General features: G+C 44.9%; 1 protein-coding gene across 1 annotated transcript in view; it reads left to right on the forward strand.

The window, feature by feature from the left end:
- LOC124722708 (calcium/calmodulin-dependent protein kinase type 1-like) overlaps positions 1–25,410 on the forward strand; it is a 649,848-nt gene that overhangs the window by 549,028 nt on the left and 75,410 nt on the right. The window contains exon 3 of the mRNA XM_047247845.1: positions 23,280–23,354. Within this exon, the coding sequence (XP_047103801.1) occupies positions 23,280–23,354 (75 nt within the window). The remainder of the gene's footprint in view (positions 1–23,279; positions 23,355–25,410) is intronic.

The following is a 25,410-nucleotide window of genomic DNA, read 5'->3' on the forward strand; positions in this document are numbered from 1 at the left end:
TTGTATCATTGAACAGAACGGTCAGAGTATCACATCTAACTTGACTCATGACGAGTTGATCTTATTATTTCGTGAATACATTGAGGATATGATGGGACTGAAATATATGAATCTTTGTTTTTTTTTTAACATTCCACACGAATGATTTATTTATCAAATAGGGTTAATACATTTTGAATATACACAATGAAACTACACTCACGAACATAATACATACGCGTGGTCCCCACTTTCAAGAAAATTAAATTCAGCATTATATCAACACTGAATAGTGATTGGGAAAAGGATGGGATCGGTTCACGAAAGAACGCCTCGTTTCAGACAGAAATCTCGCACTTTTACGTTCATCCTTTCATCAAAGAAACAGAGACGAACGTAAATCTCCACTACCGGTAATCATTATGGAGCCCAGAGCATAATCCACAGAGAAGTCTTGACTCAACCTTGAGCATGTGCTAAACCGCGAAAAATTGTGCATTTCGCAGCATAAAAATGAAAAAAAAATGATCACACATGAAGGTATTAGTTCCATTCTACGAATTTGAGTCATTGATCAGTACAAACTAAGTTTCAGTGCACTCTGAATAACACACAGTTGAACACACGGTTGTGTATACAAAGAAACTGCGTCTCTACCGCGAGCAAAATTAGATTTGGAAATCTGCACATATATATAACCACTGAAGTTGCAAGCATTTATTGATGATCCATGGAAGAATGAACTTGATTTCTACCACTGGTGGTGTGGTGTCCTAACTGAACAAAACCAGCATCTTTCAAGTTTCCAAAAAAAAAAAAAAAAATGGCTCTGAGCACTATGGGACTCAACTGCTGTGGTCATAAGTCCCCTAGAACTTAGAACTACTTAAACCTAACTAACCTAAGGACATCACACACATCCATACCCGAGGCAGGATTCGAACCTGTGACCGTAGCGGTCGCGCGGTTCCAGACTGAAGCGCCTAGAACCGCTCGGCCACTCCGGCTGGCTAGGAAATCCTATCACGGAAAGAAGAATGGTGAACCTTGGTTCGCTCAAAACAGGCTCAAAATGGATCAAATGGCTCTGAGCACTATGGGACTTAACATCTGAGGTCATCAATCCCCTAGAATTACAACTACTTAAACCTAACTAACCTAAGGACACCACACACATCCATGCCCGAGGCAGGATTCGAACCTGCGACCGTAGCGGTCGTGCGGTTCCAGACTGTAGCGCCTTTAACCGCTCGGCCAAGTTTCCAAAATCCAAGAGAAATATGAAATTATGTCCCGCAGTTTACACATTTGTGCTGCGCTAATTTACTTAAGACATGGAAAGCAATTCCATCTTACTATCTGTACCGGAAAATAAAGTTTTTTTGAACTGTACACCACGTGATAGGCAACTCACTCGTAGGCAAAGTACTTCCACGCAAAAGCGCAACGATAACGGTATATCCGCACCCCAAATTTCTCTTGCCATAGCTATCATGATTTCCTCCTAAAACACGAAGTGCTGGAATAATCAAACGCTAAGTACATTCAAATACCTTATACACAGACTGTCCCAAGATACGTTTGTTCTTATCCAGTCTCAGAGCTCATCCTCGACGAACGGTAACTCCTTTCGCTATTACCCGTACTGGGGGAACAGAGATGACCACGGACCCCCTTGCCCTCTTAACCGTGACTACCTGCTTAGACACCTATCCTGATTGTCAACTTAAACCTCTCTGCCTTTCCATCTAAGCTACTACTATTGAAAAAACTGCTGTAGCAGACATCAGACGCCAGTCACCGTTATGGAGCTCACATTCACCCATCTCAGTTACACATACAGGATTAAATAATACTAAAAGGATACATGAAGGACACAGGTGCACTTATTTCACTATAAATATCGACAATAAAACGACTCACTTCCTTGTGAGAGGCTTGTTGTCTTTGCAGACACGTGGCGAGAGGTGGAATGACCTACAACAGCACAAACGTAAATGAGATTGAGGTAAAGGATCCGTCTCAGTGTTACGGTTCTAATTTTGCCAGGAAAAATAAATCCATGGAAAATATATAATTAGGTCGTGGATCGAATCCACAGTACTCCCATTGTGTACTCACAATCTCGACGAGCCGATTGGCAAATTCGATGAAGGTAAGGGTACAGCATATAACTTCCAATAGTGCGTTTTCCAATGCTTTGTGGCGTTCAAATCATTCTTCTGGTTGACGACTGCTTTATTTCAAAAATGGTTCAAATGGCTCTGCGCACTATGGGACTTAACGTCTGAGGTCATCAGTCCCCTAGAACTTAGAACTACTTAAACCTAACTAATCTAAGGACATCACACACATCCATGCCCGAGGCAGGATTCGAACCTGCGACCGTAGCGATCGCGCGGTTCCAGACTGTAGCGCCTAGAACCGCTCGGCCACTCCGGCCGGCGCTTTATTTAAATACAGATAATTGTCAACAGCGCTCACTCAACTTTCGAGAGTCCGGTCTCTGCTCGTACTTGTAACCTGGATTGCATGCTACTCGCGCCGACCACCTACTTAACGTGTCAGGCCCTCCCTCGGAGACTGAGAACAACATCGCATCTGCGGCGATTACTCTTCACTTGGACGAATCAATAAACGCAGCCGACCTCGAGATTGTGTGTGCAGCTCACGTACGCTGCCCCTTCCAACGTCCCTGCATCCTTCACGGCGCTCCTGAATTTTACTCCGGAGAATAACGCGCCCTAGTTACCACGTTTCATTCAGATGATAACGAAGGACAAGGTGCTGTAAACAGAAAAATGTGAACGACATCTTAGCTTATCAAATTCGAATTCATGGCTAGATTTACTCGCTACACCATGCAAAAGACATCGTCCAACACCGGTATTTCCATTAACAGCTAGTCGCATTGCACACAGCTTACTATGGACGTAGGAATAGCGCTGCGAGACATCAGAAAAATGATACAAGGTTTTATGGTTTAAATGACACTAAGCACTGTGGGACTTAACATCTGAGGTCAGCAGTCCCTTAGACTTAGAACTACTTAAACCTAACTAACCTAAGGACATCACACACATCCGTGCCAGAGGCAGGATTCGAACCTGCGACCGTAGCAGCAGCGCGGTTCCGGACTGAAGCGCCTAGAACCGCTATGAAGGTTTTATGATAGTCACATTAGATGTACATATAAGTACGCGAACGATGTAGCTGTAAACAAAGATGATGATAACGATGATCATGATGATGACATTGACATTGGTTTGTGGGGCGCTGAACATCGTGGTCATCAGCGCCCGTACAACTTCCCAATCTTTCCATCTCCAAGTTCGCCACTGCCCGAAATGATGATGAGGACAACACAAACACCCAGTCCCCGGGGCGAGAAAAATCTCCGATCCGCCCGGGAATCGAACCCTGCACCCCGTGATCCAGAGGCAGCAACGTGTATACAAAGAGGCCGAATCGTTAGAAATTTGTTACGTAAAGCAGCAAGACACTTGTTGATAAGCTTTTGATATAAAGATTGGCATTTGACCATCAAGTTTAAACTCTTTGATAGACGAAAAGACCCTATATCGTCGACTGCACGATCGGGGATTGGACACAGTAGTCACGCACGAGTACCTGACAAGGGCAGTTTAATTTGGAAGCCCACACAAATTCACGGTGTTCCATGAGTAATGATTAACATTTAGGGATATGAAAGGCACGGTCATTCGAAGCAAAAACCTGCGGTAAACATGGACTTGAAAATGATTTCTTAAGAGTTATGAGCACTTGTTCAGTAGAAGGTTAGGTTAGGTTAGTGTTGTTTTTAACGTCCCGTCGACAACGAGGTCATTAGAGACGGAGCGCTCGCTCGGGTTAGGGAAGGATGGGGAAGGAAATCGGCCGTGCCCTTTGAAAGGAACCATCCCGGCATTTGCCTGAAACGATTTAGGGAAATCACGGAAAACCTAAATCAGGATGGCTGGAGACGGGATTGAACCGTCGTCCTCCCGAATGCGAGTCCAGTGTTCAGTAGAAGGGATGTGTGTCACAGTAGCGAATGCCCATAGCTCTTCAGATATGCACTTCAGAGCCCATTTTCACTAGCCTTTTTTGCTTCGTATGATCGTTCCTGTCATATCCCTGAATACTGACCATTCCTCTTGGGGCACACTGCATAACTATGCGAAATGCATCCTAAGGAAGAGCCGCTCACCCGCGGAGGAGGTAACCTGGAAAACCCTATGTCGATCAGGTCTTCAGTATTTTTCTACAGCCTCTTACAACTGTCGGGTTAGAGAGAGAGAGAGAGAGAGAGAGAGAGAAAGGGGGGGCGGGGATTGGGAGAGGGGATAAAATCCATAGAACAGCCACCGGTTTCGAAAGCCTTTCGGGAAAGCCTAACAAGTTACAGTGAGAGAGACTTCTAGCTTTTTGCGTGATGGACAGCTTAGCTATCAAGATTGATATAACATTTTCCACATTTCAGTATGAGTTAATAAATACATTACTTCCTCCGCTGCAGACAACTCTTGTTATGATCGTCGTGGCAGAATTAGAGAAACGCGGTGTTTTAGAAAGGGTCAGTGACAAAAATTCTTCCTGCGCGTCTTCTGTGATTGGAAGAACAAGGAGGAGAGAAAAACATTGAGGTGTCAAAGTCAGTGGGGTAGCGACATGCCCATGTACAGACGGTGGTAGTAACGCCTACATAAGATATACAAGGGCAGTGCATTGGTGGAGCTGTTATTTATACTCAGGTGGTTCATGTGAAACGTTTTCCGACGTTATTAAGGCCGCAACACATCATTTAATAGAATTCGGAATGGTACTTCTTGACAAAAAGTCACAGATCAAATCCCTTTTAACGCGACGATTATGAACTGTGCACACGAAACTTCAGTTTTGAGAATGAGTTAACAAAAAAGTAAGTGTCATTAAAGGCGTGTTCGAATATGTCTAAAACATTTGTTCAGGCAAGTCTGCCTTGGGCCACTTACCTTTGCAGTAATGTTTGTTCAAATCAGCTGAGCAAGACAAGGTTATGCTTCTTATGGTGAAACACATCACAGGGCACTCAGCTCTGGTGACAGTCAGAGTAATGACTGCCACGCTTCTGACCCCCCCTCCAAGGAAAAGAAAAATTAAAGGTCGTTAAGTCAGGCGAACATTTTATCCTCAAGAATTCTTGCTCTACTTACCCAACGTCCTCAGAGTGGACATCTCTGCTCGCACGTCAGCACAGAAGTGAGCTTGGGTAGCATCTCCTCTACGTTATAAGTTGGTGCGCACAGCTTTTCGTAATGCGGACAGCAATTACGCAGGTGCGGTAAGCAGAAACTGATGGCAAGCTGCTCCATTCAAGCACCAAAAGAGTGTTGACTCACTGTGCTCACATTAGGGAGGAGCAGGTTTCATTTCTCTGTACTGTACTGCATTTTACTGATGTTAACCGGGGACCCAGAAACAACGGAGAGGCTCCGTCCCCGCCGCAGCCGCAGTGGTCCACAACCCCACGACGACTGCCGCAGTCCACTTCACCTCTCTGCTGCCCCACACCGAACCCAGGGTTATTGTGCAGTTCGGCCCCCGGTGGACCCCCAAGCGAACGTCTCACACCAGACGAGTGTAACCCCTATGTTTGCGTGGTAGAGTAATGATGGTGTACGCGTACGTGGAGAACTTGTTTGCGCAGCAATCGCCGACATAGTGTAACTGAGGCGGAATGAGGGGAATCAGCCCGCATTCGCCGAGGCAGATGGAAAACCGCCTAAAAACCGGGCGGATTCGTGCCGGGGACCAAGCTCTCCTTCCCGCCCGGAAAGCCGTGCGGTAGACTGCACGGCCAACCGGGCGGGCTTCATTTCTCATTTCTCTGTAGTGCCATCTCCATTTATATTTCCTGTAAATGCAAATTAAAATACCGTGTGGCTAGGGCCTCCCGTCGGATAGACCGTTCGCCTGGTGCAAGTCTTTCCAGTTGACGCCACTTCGGCGACTTGCGTGTCGATGGGGATGAAATGATGATGGTAAGGGCAACACAATACCCAGTCCCTGAGCGGAGAAAATCTCCAACCCAGCCGGGAATCGCCGGCTGGAGTGGCCGTGCGGTTCTAGGCGCTACAATCTGGAGCCGAGCGACCGCTACGGTCGCAGGTTCGAATCCTGCCTCGGGCATGGTTGTGTGTGATGTCCTTAGGTTAGGTAGGTTTACTTAGTTCTAAGTTCTAGGCGACTGATGACCTCAGACGTTAAGTCGCGTATTGCTCAGTGCCATTTTTGAGCCAGCCGGAAATCGAACCCGGGCCGTTAGGTATGACATTCCGTCCCCGCTGACCACTCAGCTACCAGGGGCGGACTATATTTCCTGTAGTTTCTATAAAACGCCTAAGGCAAATGTAAAGGCCACAGCTGATTTCATTCCTTTCTTTCTCTCAACCCATGTTTGTGCTTCGTCTCTAACGATTCACGAAGGTTTATCACAGCAAGTTCTAAATCCACATAGCTACTGCGCAAGCCAACGTACGGTGCGTGGCGGAGGGTACCCTGTACCACTACTTGTCATTTCCTTTCCTGTTCCACTCGCAAATAGAGCAAAGGGAAAACGACTGTCTGTATGCCGCCATTGTTGTTGTTGTTGTGGTCTTCAGTCCTGAGACTGGTTTGATGCAGCTCTCCATGCTACTCTATCCTGTGCAAGCTTTTTCATCTCCCAGTACCTACTGCAACCTACATCCTTCTGAATCTGCTTAGTGTATTCATCTCTTGGTCTCCCTCTACGATTTTTACCCTCCACGCTGCCCTCCAATACTAAATTGGTGATCCCTTCATGCCTCAGAACATGTCCTACCAACCGATCCCTTCTTCTGGTCAAGTTGTGCCGCCATATGAGCCTTAATTTCTAGTGTCTTATCTTCGTGGTGCTTACACGCAATGTATGTTGACGGCAGTAGAATCGTTCGCCAGTCAGTTTCAAATACCGGTTCTCTAAATTTTCTCCGCCGGCCGGAGTGGCCGAACGGTTCTAGGCGCTACAGTCTGGAACCGCGCGACCGCCACGGTCGCAGGTTCGACTCCTGCCTCGGGCATGGATGTGTGTGATGTCCTTAGGTTAGTTGGGTTTAAGTAGTTCTAAGTTCTAGGGGACTGTAGTCCCATAGTGCTCAGAGCCATTTGAACCATTTTTTTCTAAATTTTCTCAATAGTGTTTCTTGAGAAGAACGTCGCCTTCCTTCCAGGGATTACCATTTCAGTTCCCGAAGAATCTTCGCAACACTTGAGTGGTGTTCGAACGTATCGTAACAAATCTAGCAACCCGCCTCTGAATTGCTTCGATGTCTTCCTTCAGTCCCAACTGGTACGTATCCCAAACAAGCAGTACTCAAGAAAGGGTTGCACCGGCGTTCTATATGCGGCCACCTTCACAGGTGAACCACTTTTTCCTAAAATTATCCCAATAAACCGTCGTCGACCATTCGTCTTCCCTACCACAGTTCTCACAGACTCGTTCCACATCTTATCGCTTTGCAACGTTACGCCCAGACTGTGTCAAGTAGGACACTAGCAATACTGTATCCGAACATTACAAATTTGATTTTCACACTCATTTACATTTTTCCTCATTTAGGGCTAGCTGCCATTCATCATACAAAATGGAAATTTTGTCTAAGTCGTCTTGTATCTTCCTACAGTCACTCAGCCGGCCGCGGTGGCCGTGCGGTTCTAGGCACTTCAGTCCGGAACAGCGTGACTGCTACGGTCGGAGGTTCGAATCCTGCCTCGGGCATGGATGTGTGTGATGTCCTTAGGTTAGTTAGGTTTAAGTAGTTCTGAGTTCTAGGGGACTGATGACCTCAGAAGTTAAGTCCTATAGTGCTCAGAGCCATTTGAACCATTTTTGTTGAAAGATGCAATCGCCGTCCCCAAATTGCTCTTCAACACTGGGAAGCAAGAAGGTGCTTAAAACATCAATGTAGGCCTGTGCTGTGATAGTACGACGCAAAACAACAAGGGGTGTATGCCCCCTCCATGGAAAACACGACCACACCATAACACCACCGCCTCCAAATTTTACTGTTGGCACTACACATACTGGCAGATGACGTTCACCGGGCATTCGCCATACCTACACCCTGCCATCGGATCGCCACATTGTATACCGTGATTCGTCACTCCACACAACGTCTTTCCACTGTTCAATCGTTCAACGTTTACGCTCCTTACACCAAACGAGGCGTTGTTCGCCATTTACCGGCGTGATGTGTCTCTTATGAGCAGCCGCTCGACCATGAAATTCAAGTTTTCTCACCTCCCGTCTAATTGTCATAGTACTTGCAGTCTATCCTGATGCAGTTTTGAATTCCCGTGTGATGGTCTGGATAGATGTCTGCCTATTACACCTTACGACCCACTTCAACAGTCGGCGGTCGCAGTCAGTCAACAGACGAGATCGGTCTGTACGCTTTTATGCTGTACGTGTCCCTTCACGTTTCCATATCACTATCACATCGGAAACAGTGAACCTAGGGATGTTTAGGAGTGTGGAAATCTAGCGTATAAACGTGTGACAGAAGTGACACCCAATCACTTCACTACGATCGAAGTCCGTGAGTTCCGCGGAGCGCCCCGTTCTGTTCTCTCACAATGTCTAATGACTACTGAGGTCACTGATATGGAGTACCTGGCAGTAGGTGGCAGCACAATGCACCTAAATGAAAAACGTATGTTTTTAGGAGTGTCCGGATACTTTTAATCACATAGTGTATATGGAGAACACTTCCTTGAGGCTCCCCTGATGATACCCTTGTATCTGATGAACGCTCGCTGTCGAGGACAATATATTGGGTTCTATCATTTAAGAAGTACTTCAGCCACTCACATATATGTGAACTTATTCCATATGCTCGTACCTCCGTTAACAGCCTACAATGGGACACCGGTCAAATGCTTTCCGGAAATCTAGAAATATGGAATCTGCATGTTGCCCTTGTTCCATAGTTCTGGGTACATCATGTGAGAAAACAGCAATTTGAGCTTCGCACGGGCGATGCTTTCCAAAACCATGCTAATTTTTGGACATAAGCTTCTGAGTCTCAAGGAGGTTTATTATATTTGATCTGAAAATGTGTTCAAGTATTCTGCAGCAAACAGAAGTTAGGAATATTGGTCTTTTATTTTGCGGGTCCGATCTTTTACCATTCTTATATACTGAAGTCACAAGCGCTTTATCTCAGTCGCTTGGGACTTTGTGTTGGGCGAGAGATTCGCGATAGATGCAAGAGTTGGGTTTAGTACTAGTCTTCTTCAACATTGCCTACCCATCTTAAACTATTAATATTTTTCTAAAACTGTGTAACGCAGCGGAAGTACGTATTCAAAGTGAACTGTTGCTGGCCTTCGACTTCATTGTCCATAAATTTTTACCAGTCTGACAGCACGCGCTGTGGCGCATGGGTTTACAGTCTTCATTATGTAAAGGTACATTAAAACGAAAAACTCTTGTAATTCAGGACGGAGAAGATCGATTACCACTAACTTCTGGTCGAAGTTGACGCGCAGACACTCCACGTTTTTTACGAGCTGTTGACAGAGGCGTTCTGTGGTTATCTCTTTTGTTTGTGGCCAATTCACAGCATTCCAAATCGCTCGTTGCTACGATACGATTTCAGTTCTGACGTTGTTACTAGCGCTTAGAATCTCGTATAATAACTGAAAGCATCATCATTCATAGCTTGATCTTTACAATCAAAGTTCGGTATGCCATATTTTTTTGAAAGGTTAAGGATGTTTACATTTTCAGGTGTAGCTGTCATTAGTATCTATCAACACGGAAGAATTACGTCTTTTTAGGAAAAGCATTAGGTCCGACGGTAATAAAAATGGAGGCGTTGCGCTGATTTCCTTCTAAACGGTTTTGGAAATGTTAGAACGTTCTTAACCGTTCAAATGGCTCTGAGCACCATGGGACTTAACATCTGTGGTCATCAGTCCCCTAGAACTTAGAACTACTTAAACCTAACTAACCTAAGGACATCAAACACATCCATGCCCGAGGCAGGATTCGAACCTGCGACCGTAGCGGTCACGCGGTTCCGGATTGAAGCGCCTAGAACCGCACGGCCACACCGGCCATCGTTCTTATCCATTGTTGAGAATGTCTACCAATATAAGATTTTGAGTGAGTCAAAATTTGGATTCCCGGGCCCTTCCCACCTAACATGCAAAACTACTATAAAATGGCTGTGAAAACAGGATTATCTGTTATTGAAGAAAAAAAAAACAATATTTGGTCACAAGTAAGAAAATGCACCATTGAATGTACACTACTGGCCATTAAAATTGCTACACCAAGAAGAAATGCAGATGATAAACGGGTATTCATTGGACAAATATATTATACTAGAACTGACATGTGATTACATTTTCACGCAGTTTGGGTGCATAGATCCTGAGAAATCAATACCCAGAACAACCACCTCTGGCCGTAATAATGGCCTTGATACGCGTGGGAATTGAATCAAACAGAGCTTGGATGGCGTGTACAGGTACAGATACCCATGCAGCTTCAACACGATACCACAGTTCGTCAAGTGACGAGCCAGTTGCTCGGCCACCATTGACCAGACGTTTTCAGTTGGTGAGAGATCTGGAGAACGTGCTGGCCAGGACAGCAGTCGAACATTTTCTGTATCCAGAAAGGCCCGTACAGGATCTGCAACATGCGGTCGTGCATAATCCTGCTGAAATGTAGGGTTTCGCAGGGATCGTATGAAGGGTAGAGCCACGGATCGTAACACATCTAAAATGTAACGTCCACTGTTCAAAGTGCCGTCAGTGCGAACAAGAGGTGACCGAGACGGGTAACCAACGGCACCCCATAGCATCACGCCAGGTGACTAATACGCGCTTCCAATGTACGTTCACCGCGATGTCGCCAAACGCGGGTGTGACAATCATGATGCTGTAAGCAGAACCTGGATTCATCCGAAAAAATGACGTTTTGCCATTCGTGCACCCAGGTTCGTCGTCGAGTACGCCATCGCAGGCGCTCCTGTCTGTGATGCAGCGTCAAGGGTAACCGCAGCCATGGTCTCCGAGCTGATAGTCCATGCTGGTGCAAACGTCGTCCAACTGTACGTGCAGATGGTTGTTGTCTTGCAAACGTCACCCTCTGTTGACTCAGGGATCGAGACGTGGCTGCACGATCCGTTACAGCCATGCGGATAAGCTGCCTGTCATCTCGACTGCTAACGATACGAGGCCATTGGGATCCAGCACGGCGTTCCGTATTACCCTCCTGAACCTACCGATTCCATATTCTGCTAACAGTCATTGGATCTCGACCAACACGAGCAGCAATGTCGCGATACGATAAACCGCAATCGCGATAGGCTACAATCCGACCTTTATCAACGTCTGAAACGTGATGGTACGCATTGCTCCTCCTTACACAAGGCATCAAAATAACGTTTCGCCGGGCAACTGCTGTTTGTGTATGAGAAATCGGTTGGAAACTTTCTTCATGTCAGCACGTTGTAGGCGTCGTCACCGGCGCCAACCTTGTGTGAATGCTCTGAAAAGCTAATCATTTGCATATCACAGCATCTTCTTCCTGTCGGTTAAATTTAGCGTCTGTAGCACGTCGTCTTCGTGGTGTAGCAGTTTGAATGGCCAGTAGTGTAAATGAGTTCACTTTCAAGACACTTGACCGCTTCAAATAACTATAGATTGTTTTTATTAATGATATTTGCGTCTGTAGCACGTCGTCTTCGTGGTGTAGCAGTTTGAATGGCCAGTAGTGTAAATGAGTTCACTTTCAAGACAGTTGACCGCTTCAAATAACTATAGATTGTTTTTATTAATGATAACAGAACAGAAATAGAAGCACATACTCATCTAGCATCAACTAAAGAAACACTTTGCAGCTGTATCGCTATCTTAGCGGAAAGATCATTTAGTATTAACTTCAAAATTCGCCTTTATAAGTGAATGGTCTTATCAGTGATATTATATGAGCGTGAAGCTTTAATACATAGAAAGAAAGTTGAAGAAAAACTATTAATAATCGAAAGAATAAATTAGGAAAATTTTTTGGACCTGTGATCGGTGAGAAAACATGTAACGGAGAAAAGGAAAATCAAGAATTACGGGAATTTCTAGGAATGCCGCAAGATTGTCGAAATGCTAAAGAAAATAAGCTTGATCTGCGCTGGTCAGACAGCAAGAATGTCAGAGTGCAGACTACCTACAATAGCTTTACCGAGGACAATAATGGGACCACGTGGAAGAGGCGGACCCAGAATTACCCCCTCTTTAATATTACAGGGCTGGGTTAACAAACAAAAAAAAAGGAGAAAAGTTAAGATGATGGTTAAAATGCGTCGAGTGCTCTACAGTGTTTTCCCCATTCGAGCACAACGCACATGTTCGTCCAACCATGTGGAACTGTTCGAAAAGTCCTGCTTTGGGATGTTGTTCAACCCGCGCGTCACATTCGCACCTACATAGGTCTTGGTGAGCCCTCAGTGACACAGTCTGCACTTTATCGTTTTGTGGTAGGTTGGTAACAATAACACAAAGTCTCATCACCCGTGATGTTTTTTTTTCTTCCAGAAAAGAACTGCCCATGTTTTTGGTCTAATGTTTGAGCGGAGCGAAAACAAGGCTCCCTAGAAGTTACACAATGTATTTTTGTCCAAATTTTCACAGCCAAAGGAAGATTGGAAAATGGACAAATGGGGAATCAAATTGAGCCCCGGGAGGTCAATTTGTGCAAAGAAAGATTTAATTACTTGAAATTAATCTCTGAAATTAATAAAAACATCATTAGTGACTTCAGGCAAAATTGGAATATTTAGCAATGTAAATGAAGTGTCAAATAGTTGATCTCTTCAGGGCCTAGGAGTTACGCGCATAAAAACTTACATAGTTGTTACATTTAACTGTCTAAATGGTTTCCTTACCGGTTCCCGTGAGATCATCGAAGTTAAGCGCTGTCGGGCGTGGTCGGCGCTTGGATGGGTGACCATCCAGGCCGCCATGCGCTGTTGCCATTTTTCGGGGTGCACTCAGCCTCGTGATGCCAATTGAGGAGCTACTCGACGGAATAGTAGCGGCTTCGGTCAACAATACCATCAGAACGGCCGGGAGAGCGGTGTGCTGACCCCACGCCCCTCCTATCCACATCCTCCTCTGTGGATGACACGGCGGTCGGATGGTCCCGGTAGGCCACTCGTGGCCTGAAGACGGAGTGCTATTTAAATGGTTTCCTTGGACTTGAGTACTGAATTTAGAAGGGTTCGAGAGCAGCATCAGCTAGGGAATCAAACGAGGTGTCAAAAATAAAATATTTTATTTCATGGTTTCTGTACAAAACGTGAAAATAAAGAAAATTGAAAAAAAATCAATTACAGCAACATTTAAACTGCCTTTGAATAACGCTCGACATCCTCTGCAGCAAACGAGGTGCCGACTGATAATTTAAAGTTCATTGTTTAACTTTGAATCTTGGAATATGAAAGAGTGCTAGAGGCTAGTTGCTGTAAATGATGTAGAGCATCATTCAGAGGCGCGTCAAATGTGTGTCTAATCTCTTTTATTTCTTACTTTTAAACAAATCATTTCAGGAAACATTTTACTTTTTTCTCAATTTTTTTTCATTTAAACCAACCTGTGGCAGGCGTCCACGCGTCTTTTTTTTCCCCAGGAGTCAAGGTGTGCGAGACAAATTTTGCACACACTGGACTTGGAGATGTTTTGAATACTTGATTTGGAATGGCTATTTGTGACACAAAACGTTGACACGCGACAGTCGCACTTCTACTGCTTAACACTGCCTGCTCACAACTAACTGATCGAACGCCCAAGTCGAGACTGTATGGGGGATGATCGATGACAGGGCACACAACGCGTCGGACTGTTGGAGATGTTGCAGCGCTTTAGTGCGGGCCGGCATTGTCATGCTGTAGGAGAGGGTGCGCCATGTGTGCACGAACTCTTCGAGTTACAACACGCTGTTTATCACGCACGTACTTAGATACATTACAAACGGCTGTGTTACACGCTATATATACCTTGCCGCAGTTGTTACACCGATTCCCGTGCGATCACCGAAGTTAAGCGCTATCGGGCGTGGTCGGTGCTTGGATGGGTGACCATCCAGGCCGCCATGCGCTGTTGCCATTTTTCGGGGTGCTCTCAGCCTCGTGATGCCAATTGAGGGGCTACTCGACCGAATAGTAGCGGCTTCAGTCCAGAATACCATCAGAACGGCCGGGAGAGTGGTGTGCTGACCCCACGCCCCTTCTATCCGCAACCTCCACGGAGGATGACATGGCGGTCGGATGGTCCCGGTAGGCCACTCGTGGCCTGAAGACGGAGTGCTTTATATATATGAAGAATAAACTTTCGGAATGTTAATAACGCTTGTTTTATTTTAAAAAATTTCACATAAAAAATTCGGAGGCTTTGCATTTCAACACACCCTCGTAAATGGAACTAAAATTATGAAACCGGTGATAGCACGCCCGATATAGATCTCGAACGCTTCTCCGTCTGTGAAGTAGAATATTCCGCAACATGTAGTGCATACGACTCAGTAGTAGGGGGAGGGGGGAGGGAGAGAGAGAGGGAGAGAGAGAGAGAGAGAGAGAGAGAGAGAGAGAGCAGTGTTATGCTTCACGAGTAAATTCACAGACTGTCGGCCTGACATTGAGATATTGTTGGTATAAATGAAATTTTGTTATTATGTGTATCCATGTTGCGCAGTAACATCTCAAGTGGCAACTTAATCTGACGAATAGTTGTGTATGTAGCTATTCGAAATAATTGTGTCGTGTGTATCGTTAAACTGGGTAAACTGGAATGCCATGCCGACATGAAATTACTTGAAGAAATAAATCTCGGATGAACAGCCTGGTGTGAGTGTCCTTTTCAGACTGTTCACCCGAGATTTATTTCGTCTTGAAATACGCCTCGAGAAATTGAATAATCACATGAAATTACTTATTTTGAACGGCTGATCGTCGACGGATATTCGCCCAGAGTAGGTGACGGCTGATAGTGAGTCTGTTCTTTCATTTTGAATAAATAACAAATTCCTTTAGCACTCGCATTGTTGACGACCTTCTTTTGAAGATGACCCAAAACTGTACGACAAGGGCGAACGTCGCGCTATAGGCAATTGGAGATGCACGAGATAGCTGAAACACATGCATATTATAAGAAAGAGTACGGCAAATTTTACACAAAGAATTCCCCTTGAGAAAGCGTTGTGTAAGCTATGTGCCGCATATGTTGAATGCTGATGGAAAGAAATTATAAAACAAATTAGTCTGTCAAATACGCACGGTTTCAAAAGCACGCAGTAGTTTAGTACACGCATTTTCTTCTGCTGATGAGAAACGGGCTCACTATTTCAGGCCAGATACGAAACGGCAGTCGGAGCGATGGATGGTAACTGGTGCCCTTTACCAGCGAATGCGCCGTCCATTTCGTCTGCAACAAGGGTTATGGCTGTTGTTTCTTGGGATGCTTAAAAACGTTTACTATCTCTCCCTAGATACAACAGAGTATATCGTTCGTAACGAGTCACCCTCGCCGTTGAGCGCCCATAAAGTCGCAGAACGGAAGTCATATTTGGGTTAGCAAAGCTGCCATGAGTAGGAGGTCCCGGATGGTACCGGATAGAGGGGGCAAGCAATGTCATAGCTAAGTTGCGAGCCTAATTAAATCAGAAGTCACGAGCCAAACCTATCGTGCGCACAGTAATCCAGCCAGAACGCAATCACAGTAAATCCAAAGAAAACAGCAAGGTCGAAAGTAGCAGATCAATATGGTGCATGACAGACAGCTTCACGTAAGTAATCGAACGGCCTGCCTCTCGCTGCGCAGTTATATTTAATCGGACAGGTGACCCTCTGGCTCCGCCCGGCTGACTTGTTTGGAGCTATCCCAGAGAGCAGCTTGGACACAGAAGCATTAAGTCTGTGCTTAAATACAATCTGTACATTTCCTGTCTGTATCGTCTTCCATCGGGGATGCAAAACAGACTTCTTACTGATTCAAATGGCTCTGAGCACTATGGAACTTAACATCTATGGTCATCAGTCCCTAGAACTTAGAACCACGTAAACCTAACTAACCTAAGGACATTACACAACACCCAGTCATCACGAGGCAGAGAAAATCCCTGACCTCACCGGGAATCGAACCCGGGAACCCGGGCGCGGGAACACTACCGCAAGACCACGAGCTGCGGACAATTCTTACTGATGATATACCTAATTGTAAAACAAAACGTTGAGAATACCAAACGAGCCTTTCGGACCTCCGTGCAAAAAATGAAAATAGCCCTGGATAAAAAAAAAGTCAGTTCAATCTACTCTGGAGGTCTTCGATAAAGAATTTCAAGCACAAAAAAAACGTCCAGTCAATAGCGTCCTCTGACTTCCAACTACGACCACACCAAAATAAATTTGTAGACACAAATTGTTTTAAATCCTGTGAATAGGTTGTGATATCTGCACATGGGTTCTTTGTAGGTCTTCAAGAACTGTATCTTCAGAAATGGAAACTATTCACTAGAAATGGTTCAAATGGCTCTGAGCACTATGGGACTTAACATCTTGAGGTCATCAGTCCCCTAGAACTTAGAACTACTTAAACCTAACTAACCTGACATCACACACATCCATGCCCAAGGCAGGATTGCCGGCCGGTGTGGCCGAGCGGTTCTAGGCGCTACAGTCTGGAACCGCGCGACCACAGATGTTAAGTCCCATAGTGCTCATAGCCATTTGAACCATTTTGAGGCAGGATTCGAACCTGCTACCGTGGCAGCAGCGCGGTTCCGGACTGATGCGCCTAGAACCGCTCGGCCACAGCGGCCAGCAACTATTCACTAGACATATGTTGGGAAAAGTCCATTGATGTAAAAGGAGACTACATTAAATTGCACTTAATTCGACACAGACACCGGTTTTCACTGACAGAGCGGAAACTTGTCACATTGAGGTTGCAGAGAGAGGTGGTATCCAACTGCACTTTGCACATTTCCGCGGTATGATCGAGGGACGTGGCGCAGTGGTAAGACAGTGGACTTGCATTCAGGAGGACGGCGGTTCAGATCAAAGTCCGGCCATCTAGATTGTTCAAAGTCCGGCCATCTAGATTGTTCAGATCAAAGTCCGGCCATCTAGATTTAGTAGAGTTAGGCTTTTCGTCGTCTTCCCTAAATCGCTTAAGGCAAATACCGAGATGGTTCCTTTGAAAACTACAGGCCGATTTCCCCCCCCCCCCCCCCCCCCCATTTCCCTGTTCGTGTTTCGTCTCTAGTGACCTATTCGTCGACGGGAAGTTTGACCTAATTTTCTTTTTTTTCAGCTTATGTGGAACACGCGCCAACTTTCCCAGATAGTGCAGCTACCATTCCTGTAGTTTATGCTCCGCATCGAGCACCTGTGAAAGTTTTTCTTGTCCCACTGTGGCTTGTAACCTTCCTTCCCCGACGAGTCGTGGGTAGCGCCAGAAATCGACCAAAAACTGATCGTTCACTCATTTCACAAAAAAGAATCGGGCACCACAACAGTCAGTAATAGTTACTACATTGCTCCTAGACATACACTACTGGCCATTAAAATTGCTACACCACGAAGATGACGTGCTACAGACGTGAAATTTAACCGACAGGAAGAAGATGCTATGATATGCAAATGATTAGCTTTTCAGAGCATTCACACAATGTTGGCGCCGGTGGCGACACCTCCAACGTGCTGACATGATGAAAGTTTCCAACCGATTTCTCATACACAAACAGCAGTTGTCCGGCGTTGCCTGGTGAAACGTTGTTGTGATGCCTCGTGTAAGAAGGAGAAATGCGTACCATCAAGTTTCCGACTTTGATAAAGGTCGGATTATAGCCTATCGCGATTGCGGTTTATTGTATCACGACATTGCTGCTCGCGTTGGTCGAGATCCAATGACTGATAGCAGAATATGGAATCGGTGGTTTCAGGAGGGTGATACGGAACGCCGTGCTGGATCCCAACGGCCACGCATCTCTAGCAGTCGAGATGACAGGCATCTTATCCGCATGGCTGTAACGGATCGTGCAGCCACGTCTCGATCCTTGAGTCAACAGATGGGGACGTTTGCAAGACAACAACCATCTGCACGAACAGTTCGACGACGTTTGCAGTAGAATGGACTATCAGGTCGGAGACCATGGCTGCGGTTACTCTTGACGCTGCATCACAGACAGGAGCGCCTGCTATGGTGTACTCAACGACGAACCTGGGTGCACGAATGGTAAAACGTCATTTTTTCGGATGAATCCAGGTTGCGACCATCATGATGCTGTAAACAGAACCTGGATTTATCCGAAAAAATGACGTTTTGCCATTCGTGCAACCAGTTTCGTCGTTGAGTACACCATCACAGACGCTCCTGTCTGTGATGCAGCGTCAAGGGTAACCGCAGCCATGGTCTCCGAGCTGATAGCCCATGTTGCTGCAAACGTCGTCGAACTGTTCGTGCAGATGGTTGTTGTCTTGCAAACGTCCCCATCTGTTGACTCAGGAATCGAGATGCCGCTGCACGATCCGTTACAGCCATGCGGATAAGATTTCTGTAATCTCGACTGCTAGTGATACGAGGCCGTTGGGATCCAGCACGGCGTTCCGTATTACCCTCCTGAACCCACCGATTCCATATTCTGCTAACAGTCATTGGATCTCGACCAACGCGAGCAGCAATGTCGCATACGATAAACCACAATTGCGATAGGCTGCAGTCCGACCTTTATCAAAGTCGGTAACGTGATGGTACGCATTTCTCCTCCTTACATGAGGCATCACAACATTTCACCAGGCAACGCCGGTCAGCTGCTGTTTGTGTATGAGAAATCGGTTGGAAACTTTCCTCATGTCAGCACGTTGTAGATGTCGCCACCGGCGCTAACCTTGTGTGAATGCTCTGAAAAGCTAATCATTTGCATGTCACAGCATCTTCTTCCTGTCGGTTAAATTTCGCGTCTGTAGCAAGTCATATTCGTGTTGTAGCTATTTTAATGGCCAGTAGTGTACTTCCAGGTGTTGCATCTTTTAACGGCCAAAAGTGTACGTAGGCGGTTATATCATTCTGTCTGATCACTGTAGAATGAAATGGAAGACTGAACATAAAGTCTCGTACGGTGTTTGTCAGACGCGTTCGTCGTCAGCTGGTGCGTGTGAAAGGTAGCTGTCCGTTGCCAGGGCTCTGAATAATTAATCAGAAGCACGGCAACAGAAATAATTCGGCGAATGACCTCAGGTGGCGTTTGGCAGAGGAAACGGGCGCTCCCTGTACGTAGGCTCGCCATGACGCGAGCACCTGCCCATTACGGGGCCAGTCACCTTCCGCTGGAGCGCCGTCCTTGTGCCACATTCGGCAGGAGTGAGCTCATTGAACGCCGCCTCAGGTACGCCGGCAGCCCACGTCAGCACACCACCACCAGCCTCACCAGTACTCACATGGACATGCCAGCTTCGAAGCGGCCTTTGTTTCAGCCAAAATCCTTATCAGCTTTTAGATTCGCGATAGTCAAATACGCTTATTTCGCCAGTGGTGACCTGCAGAAAGCCGCGACTGTTGAAGGAAAAAAAAAAAACCCTTCATGTTTAGGATTCCAGAAAGCATTACTTTGGGAGAACCTTTCGCACTCGTAACCAGTGTGAAGTATACATACCCTTTTTCTCATATATAACTCGGCGAATACGTGCATGGTGACAATACCAAAAGTTCAGAGTTCCATCAGAGGTTCGTCTTAGCGAACGTTATTAATATCTTTGGGAGCTCTATGTATATAAAAGAAGATAAAGTTGCACCGTACTTGGTATTGGACATTGAACTATGGCCCCCTGATAACTGTCAGAGTGATCTGGTTCTCAAGTCACAGAGAGGCAAGAGCATAATACATCCGGCACGACCATCTACAGTGAATCGAAGTCAACCTTTCAGTTAATAAGTGCTCCACGTTGTTTCAGATGGTTGTATATCGTAATTTAGTTTGTACAGTAGTTTCGTAGTTAAGGTAGTGGTCACATCTATCTTCCTCAATTAACGTGACGTGAAAGATCGTCACCACGAAGAAAATAGCGTATTAAGGAGCTCAAGTGAAAATAGTTTTATTACGCTGCCGTTTGGATAAAATTTAAAAAGTGGGTTTACGAAGTCAGCACCATCTGCTAACCGCTATCAATGTGAATTTCGCACCTGTGCGAGCTTATAACGAACTTCACAGTTAACCTTCGAGCGGGCGCACTGGAGTATTGAGTACCCCATTGAGGAATTCCATAGTGCTGTAGCGTAAAGCGGAGCCCTGCGATGTGGCAGCTACTCAGAATTCGGGTCAGTATTGGGTTGTTTCTCAAGTGAAAACGGTAGTGGGACACGCAGTACTCTACGCTCTCGCTTATTCCTTTCTGACAATTTTCAACGTGTGTGCAATTTTCACTTTATCTAAGCACAGGACTGAACTGCAAAAGAAACCTTTTCACGACAGTATTTAATACAACGATCGAAGAATGTGAAAGTAATTTTTCTTCCCTGTGTTATGTATTTGTATCATTAATTCCTTCACTAGGTGCTGATTAAAGCTTTTGAAACAAATATATAATAGTATTACTGCAACATATAAATGTTTAACCGATTCCTAAAGAAATTATAAGTTATCACAGAAGGTAGGGTACTGAATACCCCACGCGCCTACTCAAGCAAAAAAATTGGCGCACCCGCTCGAGGGTTAAATATCTTAAATTCGAAGAATAACACCACTTTCTCAAATGAATGAAACATAGCTCTTCACATTTGAATTATTTCCTGGAGGAATAAAATCTGTTTCATAACATTCACTAATGCAAATAAACGTGAAGTGGTCATAAAGCCTGAAAATATAGCATAAAATAACAAAAGCAAAAAAATAAAATGCGATGCTACACAGTATCAGGGTTACGGAACCCATGAAGCTGATTCTAATTAACGACTTAAGTCTTTCAACATTTTAAACTGGATACTGCAATCCTAACAAAACTTGATGATCAAATTCATATTTTCCTTCGTAGAGCAAGTCATTATCACTATTGGACGAACATCCGATGAGACTACTTAGCGTGCCATTCATCCCGTAAGGTTTCCCACTATCCTATGAGACTTCAGGTATCGGACGACTTAGAGTGTTGCTGTTTTGATTCGATAGTATCACGCCTGTTATTACCTCCACGACAGCGTTGCGGAACAGTTTCTATGACCCCACTTCACATTCCATTTTCACTGGATACTCCCAGCAGAAATGTTCAGACGCTTAATTTCTCTGAGAGTATAGTTCGCCATGTACGAGGTCTGTTTAGCCTGCACTCTACTATGCGACCGAAGTTCCTAATGGTTGGTTCAAATGGCTCTGAGCACTATCGGACTTAACTTCTGAGGTCATCAGTCCCCTAGAACTTAGAACTACTTGAACATAACTAACCTAAGGACATCACACACATCCATGCCCGAGGCAGGATTCGATCCTGCGACCGTAGCGGTCGCGTGGTTCCAGACTGTAAAGCCTAGAACCGCTCGGCCACCCCGGCCGGCAGACCCTAATGCTATGGTCTCGAATGACCTTGTCGTTTCCAGAACATTTAACTCCAAGTTTCCTTCCTTTTCATGTGCAACATGCGGCGTAGCTATCGATGGGGAGAAATTGGTTTAAAATTTTAAAAGACTTCCATATATCGTCGCTCCTGTGTCGCAGCCTGTACTCGTACACGCGTTACGTTATTCCCATACATGGGAGGAAATTATAATGAAAGGCGCTGCCTGGTTTCGGCGGATAAATACAATATTACAGGACTTGTTAAGAATATTGATGTAGAGCTCCTTCGGACATGAATGTATGTAACAAGAAAAGCAATTTTTTTTCATTATATGAAGTACACAAGTGAGTATAAGGTTACAGTGAAACTCTAAGCCGGCCGCTGTGGCCGAGCGGTTCTAGGCCCTTTAGTCCGGAAGCGCGCTGCTGCTACGGTCGCAGGTTCGAATCCTGCCTCGGGCATGGATGTGTGTGATGTCAAAATGACTCTGAGCACTATGGGACTTAACATCTGTGGTCATCAGTCCCCTAGAACTTAGAACTACTTAAACCTACCTAACCTAAGAACATCACACACATCCATGCCCGAGGCAGGATTCGAACCTGCGACCGTAGCGGTCACACGGTTCCAGACTGAAGCGCCTAGAACCGCACGGCACACCGCTCGGCTGTGTGTGATGTCCTTAGGTTAGTTAGGTTTAAGTAGTTCTAACTCCTAGGGGACTGATGACCTCAGATGTTAAGTCCCATAGTGCTTAGAGCCATTTGAACCGTTTTTGAAACTCTAAACTGTTACGGTACTACTGTACAGATTAAAAGAAATGGGCACCAATTTCGCGTTCTACCTTGGATGTGAAAATCCGACGTAGATTGCTCACTATTTTCCATTTCTGTTGGAAACCTGCTCACCGTAGCTCGTTTTTAGGTAAAGGGTGTTGATGAAAAATGGGGCTTTAGGTCAAAATCAAATTTCTCGTATTTCGTCTTCTCTTATTTCAGATTGCCTCCATAAGTTTTCAGCACTGTGTGTAATTCATGAAAGAAAATAAGAAGAAGTAAGGAGTCTGAATCTAACTGGTTCTCCTCCTTCTTCTTCTGTTACTTCTGATGCTCACCGACTTGGTACCGCATGTTTGCTGAGCAGAACTGCTCCTGATTGAAAGGTACCATGGTCTACACCCACCTTCAACATAAATTTGGATTTTAATTTGCACGACGTCTCCTACACTGTGCCTGGAAGTATCTTTCGGCGGCTACTGTATGTAATGTGATCATAAATTGTTTCAGTATTTAATGTGTTACATAAAAAGTGTTTCCCTAAGCTCTCATTAATATACACCCCCTATCTTCTTGAAACCTGCAGAATTTTTGGCTTGTAAATGGCGAAATATGGTGTTTTTATGTGTAATATATATTCATTTCGTGTGTGTGTGTGTGTGTGTGTGTGTGTGTGTGTGTGTGTGTGTGAGAGAGAGAGAGAGAGAGAGAGAGAGAGAGAGAGAAGGAGGAGGGGGGGGGGGGGGATTTGTAAGCGGCGCGGGCAGAGCCCAATGTGTTTTGTACAATAGTATGAATACGTCACGAAAGAATGTAAGCACAACTTCCTTATGAACCGAGTATTCCCTATCTCCTGTTTTTCTACGAAGTTTATGTATAGCAAATGGTTTTAACGTACGGTTCTCTGTTCCAGGTTGAAGCATCCAAACATCGTCCAGCTGCTGGAAACATTTGAAGACAAGCACAAGGTGTACCTTATCATGGAACTGTAAGTAAAGAAACAGAATATTTACACCAGTGGAAGCGCTTGGTAAACGTAAGGGATCCTTGCTAAATTCAGTAGCTAGCACAAATAACATCTGAACTGAAAGATTTTTTTTTCAACCCACAGTGTTACTGCTCAGTCGAAAGTATTGTGTTTATTATTTCAGTTCCCTCTTCTCGTAAAGTAGGTCCATAAACGATAATCTCTCTTTTGTGAACTCTTGAACGTATGGATGATTTTACAAAGTTCTAAACCACGCTGCACACTACGATGAATCCATTATCACCATTACAATCGATATTACAGCCAGACTCCCAGCACGAGAGAAGAGCCAGTCTGACGTCCAAACAAACTTTACACACTGGATTCTGAAGAATTTGGTGAAACACACTGCATTTCTACCCACAAGACAAGCAGTCTGAGATCCACCGGGAAACACTGCATCATGACGCCGTTTTTTGCACTGAACTGTAGCAGCTAACACGGAAACATGGGGCGTACAGGGTAAACGAGTTCGTGGAGAGATCGTTCGTATAGTTGCTTTCACAGTTATGGAGAAAATGCCACGAAGGAGGGAACATCCAACGACAGTATGGGGAAGGTCGACCACGAACTATAACCCTGCACCAAGATCGTTACCTTGGCAAAAATTCCTGAAGATATCAAACCCACAAAGCACCTGCCCTGACTGGAAACCCATCGGCAGGTTCTGATGTATGCATCTCTCATCAGACTGTGAACTGTCAGCTATGATAGGTTGCTCTGTATGCTCGTCGATTTGTGGCACAAAAAGGCATCGCTTGACTCTACAGTGAGTGTCTTGTCCACAGCGAGCGAACCTAGAACAATGTCATTTTCCCATATCAATAGCAGTTTAGTCTGGAGAGTGATTTTCATCATCTGTTCATCTGATGCGCCCATGACACACGTCACATTTACTCTAGTATTGTGAAAAGTGACTAAAATGGCGGTGCCCTTGTTCCGGTCAGGGGCAGCGTCATGCTAAGATAGTGGGTATCACGAAATTATACTTGGTAAATTGAAGTGTTGTGACATCCCTCTTTCATGGATGGAATCTTACCATCACACCAGAATGCAAAAAGTCTCATTCATTGACTGTGTCACAGGCGTGAAACTAATCTCAGAATGCAAGAATATAAGTGGAGTTCCACAAGGATCAGTACTGGTAACACACTTGTTGTTAACGTGCATAAATGATGATCCACTGAATGTAAGGAGAGATTCAAAAGCCGTAAAATTTGTCGATGATACAAGCGTACTAATCAAGTATCCAAATTCAACCTTAGCTGAACAGATCTAGACGTTATTAACAACCAACGGTTTTATGTCTTAATCTAAAAAAGATTCATCTCAAGCTATTTCAAACAAGCATGACCTGCTAGCACCAGAAGTAGACATTAATGGTCATATACTAAATGAAAAACAGTGTGTGAAGCTCCTTGTTTTCCTTTTATATAACAGGTTGTAATAGTCTACACATAGACAAAAAAATCAAGAAACTCAGTTCACCGTCTTTTACCTGTAGAAGCGTCTCTGATTGTGTTTACCTTAAGAGAAGAGTTTTGGCTTCGTTTGCATATTTTCTTCCCCGTTGTTATATGGAAATATCTTATGGGGGTAGACACCTAAAGTAAATAAAAGGGTGTAATCAATAGAAGCGAGCAGTAAGGAGATTGTGTAAAGTAGATAACTGTACATGTGGTTAAACAGTTTTTAAGAGTTCTTTGAATTCTTACTTTCTCTTTCCAATACATCTATTTCTTAATGGTTTATGGGGTTCACATTAAAAATCGGTTGCAACTGAACTGAGATTTACACAAACACAATACAAGGTACAAAAATACTTCTCGTATAGACATTGTTTTATATCAAGTGGTAGTTGAGGTGCAATGAGAACACAACCCAGGTATACAATGTAGAACAGATATATTACAAAATGCGTTAACTAAAGCTCCTCCATGGAGAAGGACAATTATCAGAACTGTTACTAGTAGTTTAGAGTGTGTCTGTTGGTGTCATCACTGCTCTCAAACGAAAG

The sequence above is a fragment of the Schistocerca piceifrons genome, chromosome X (genome assembly GCF_021461385.2).
Source record: "Schistocerca piceifrons isolate TAMUIC-IGC-003096 chromosome X, iqSchPice1.1, whole genome shotgun sequence".
Classification (NCBI taxonomy): domain Eukaryota; kingdom Metazoa; phylum Arthropoda; class Insecta; order Orthoptera; family Acrididae; genus Schistocerca; species Schistocerca piceifrons.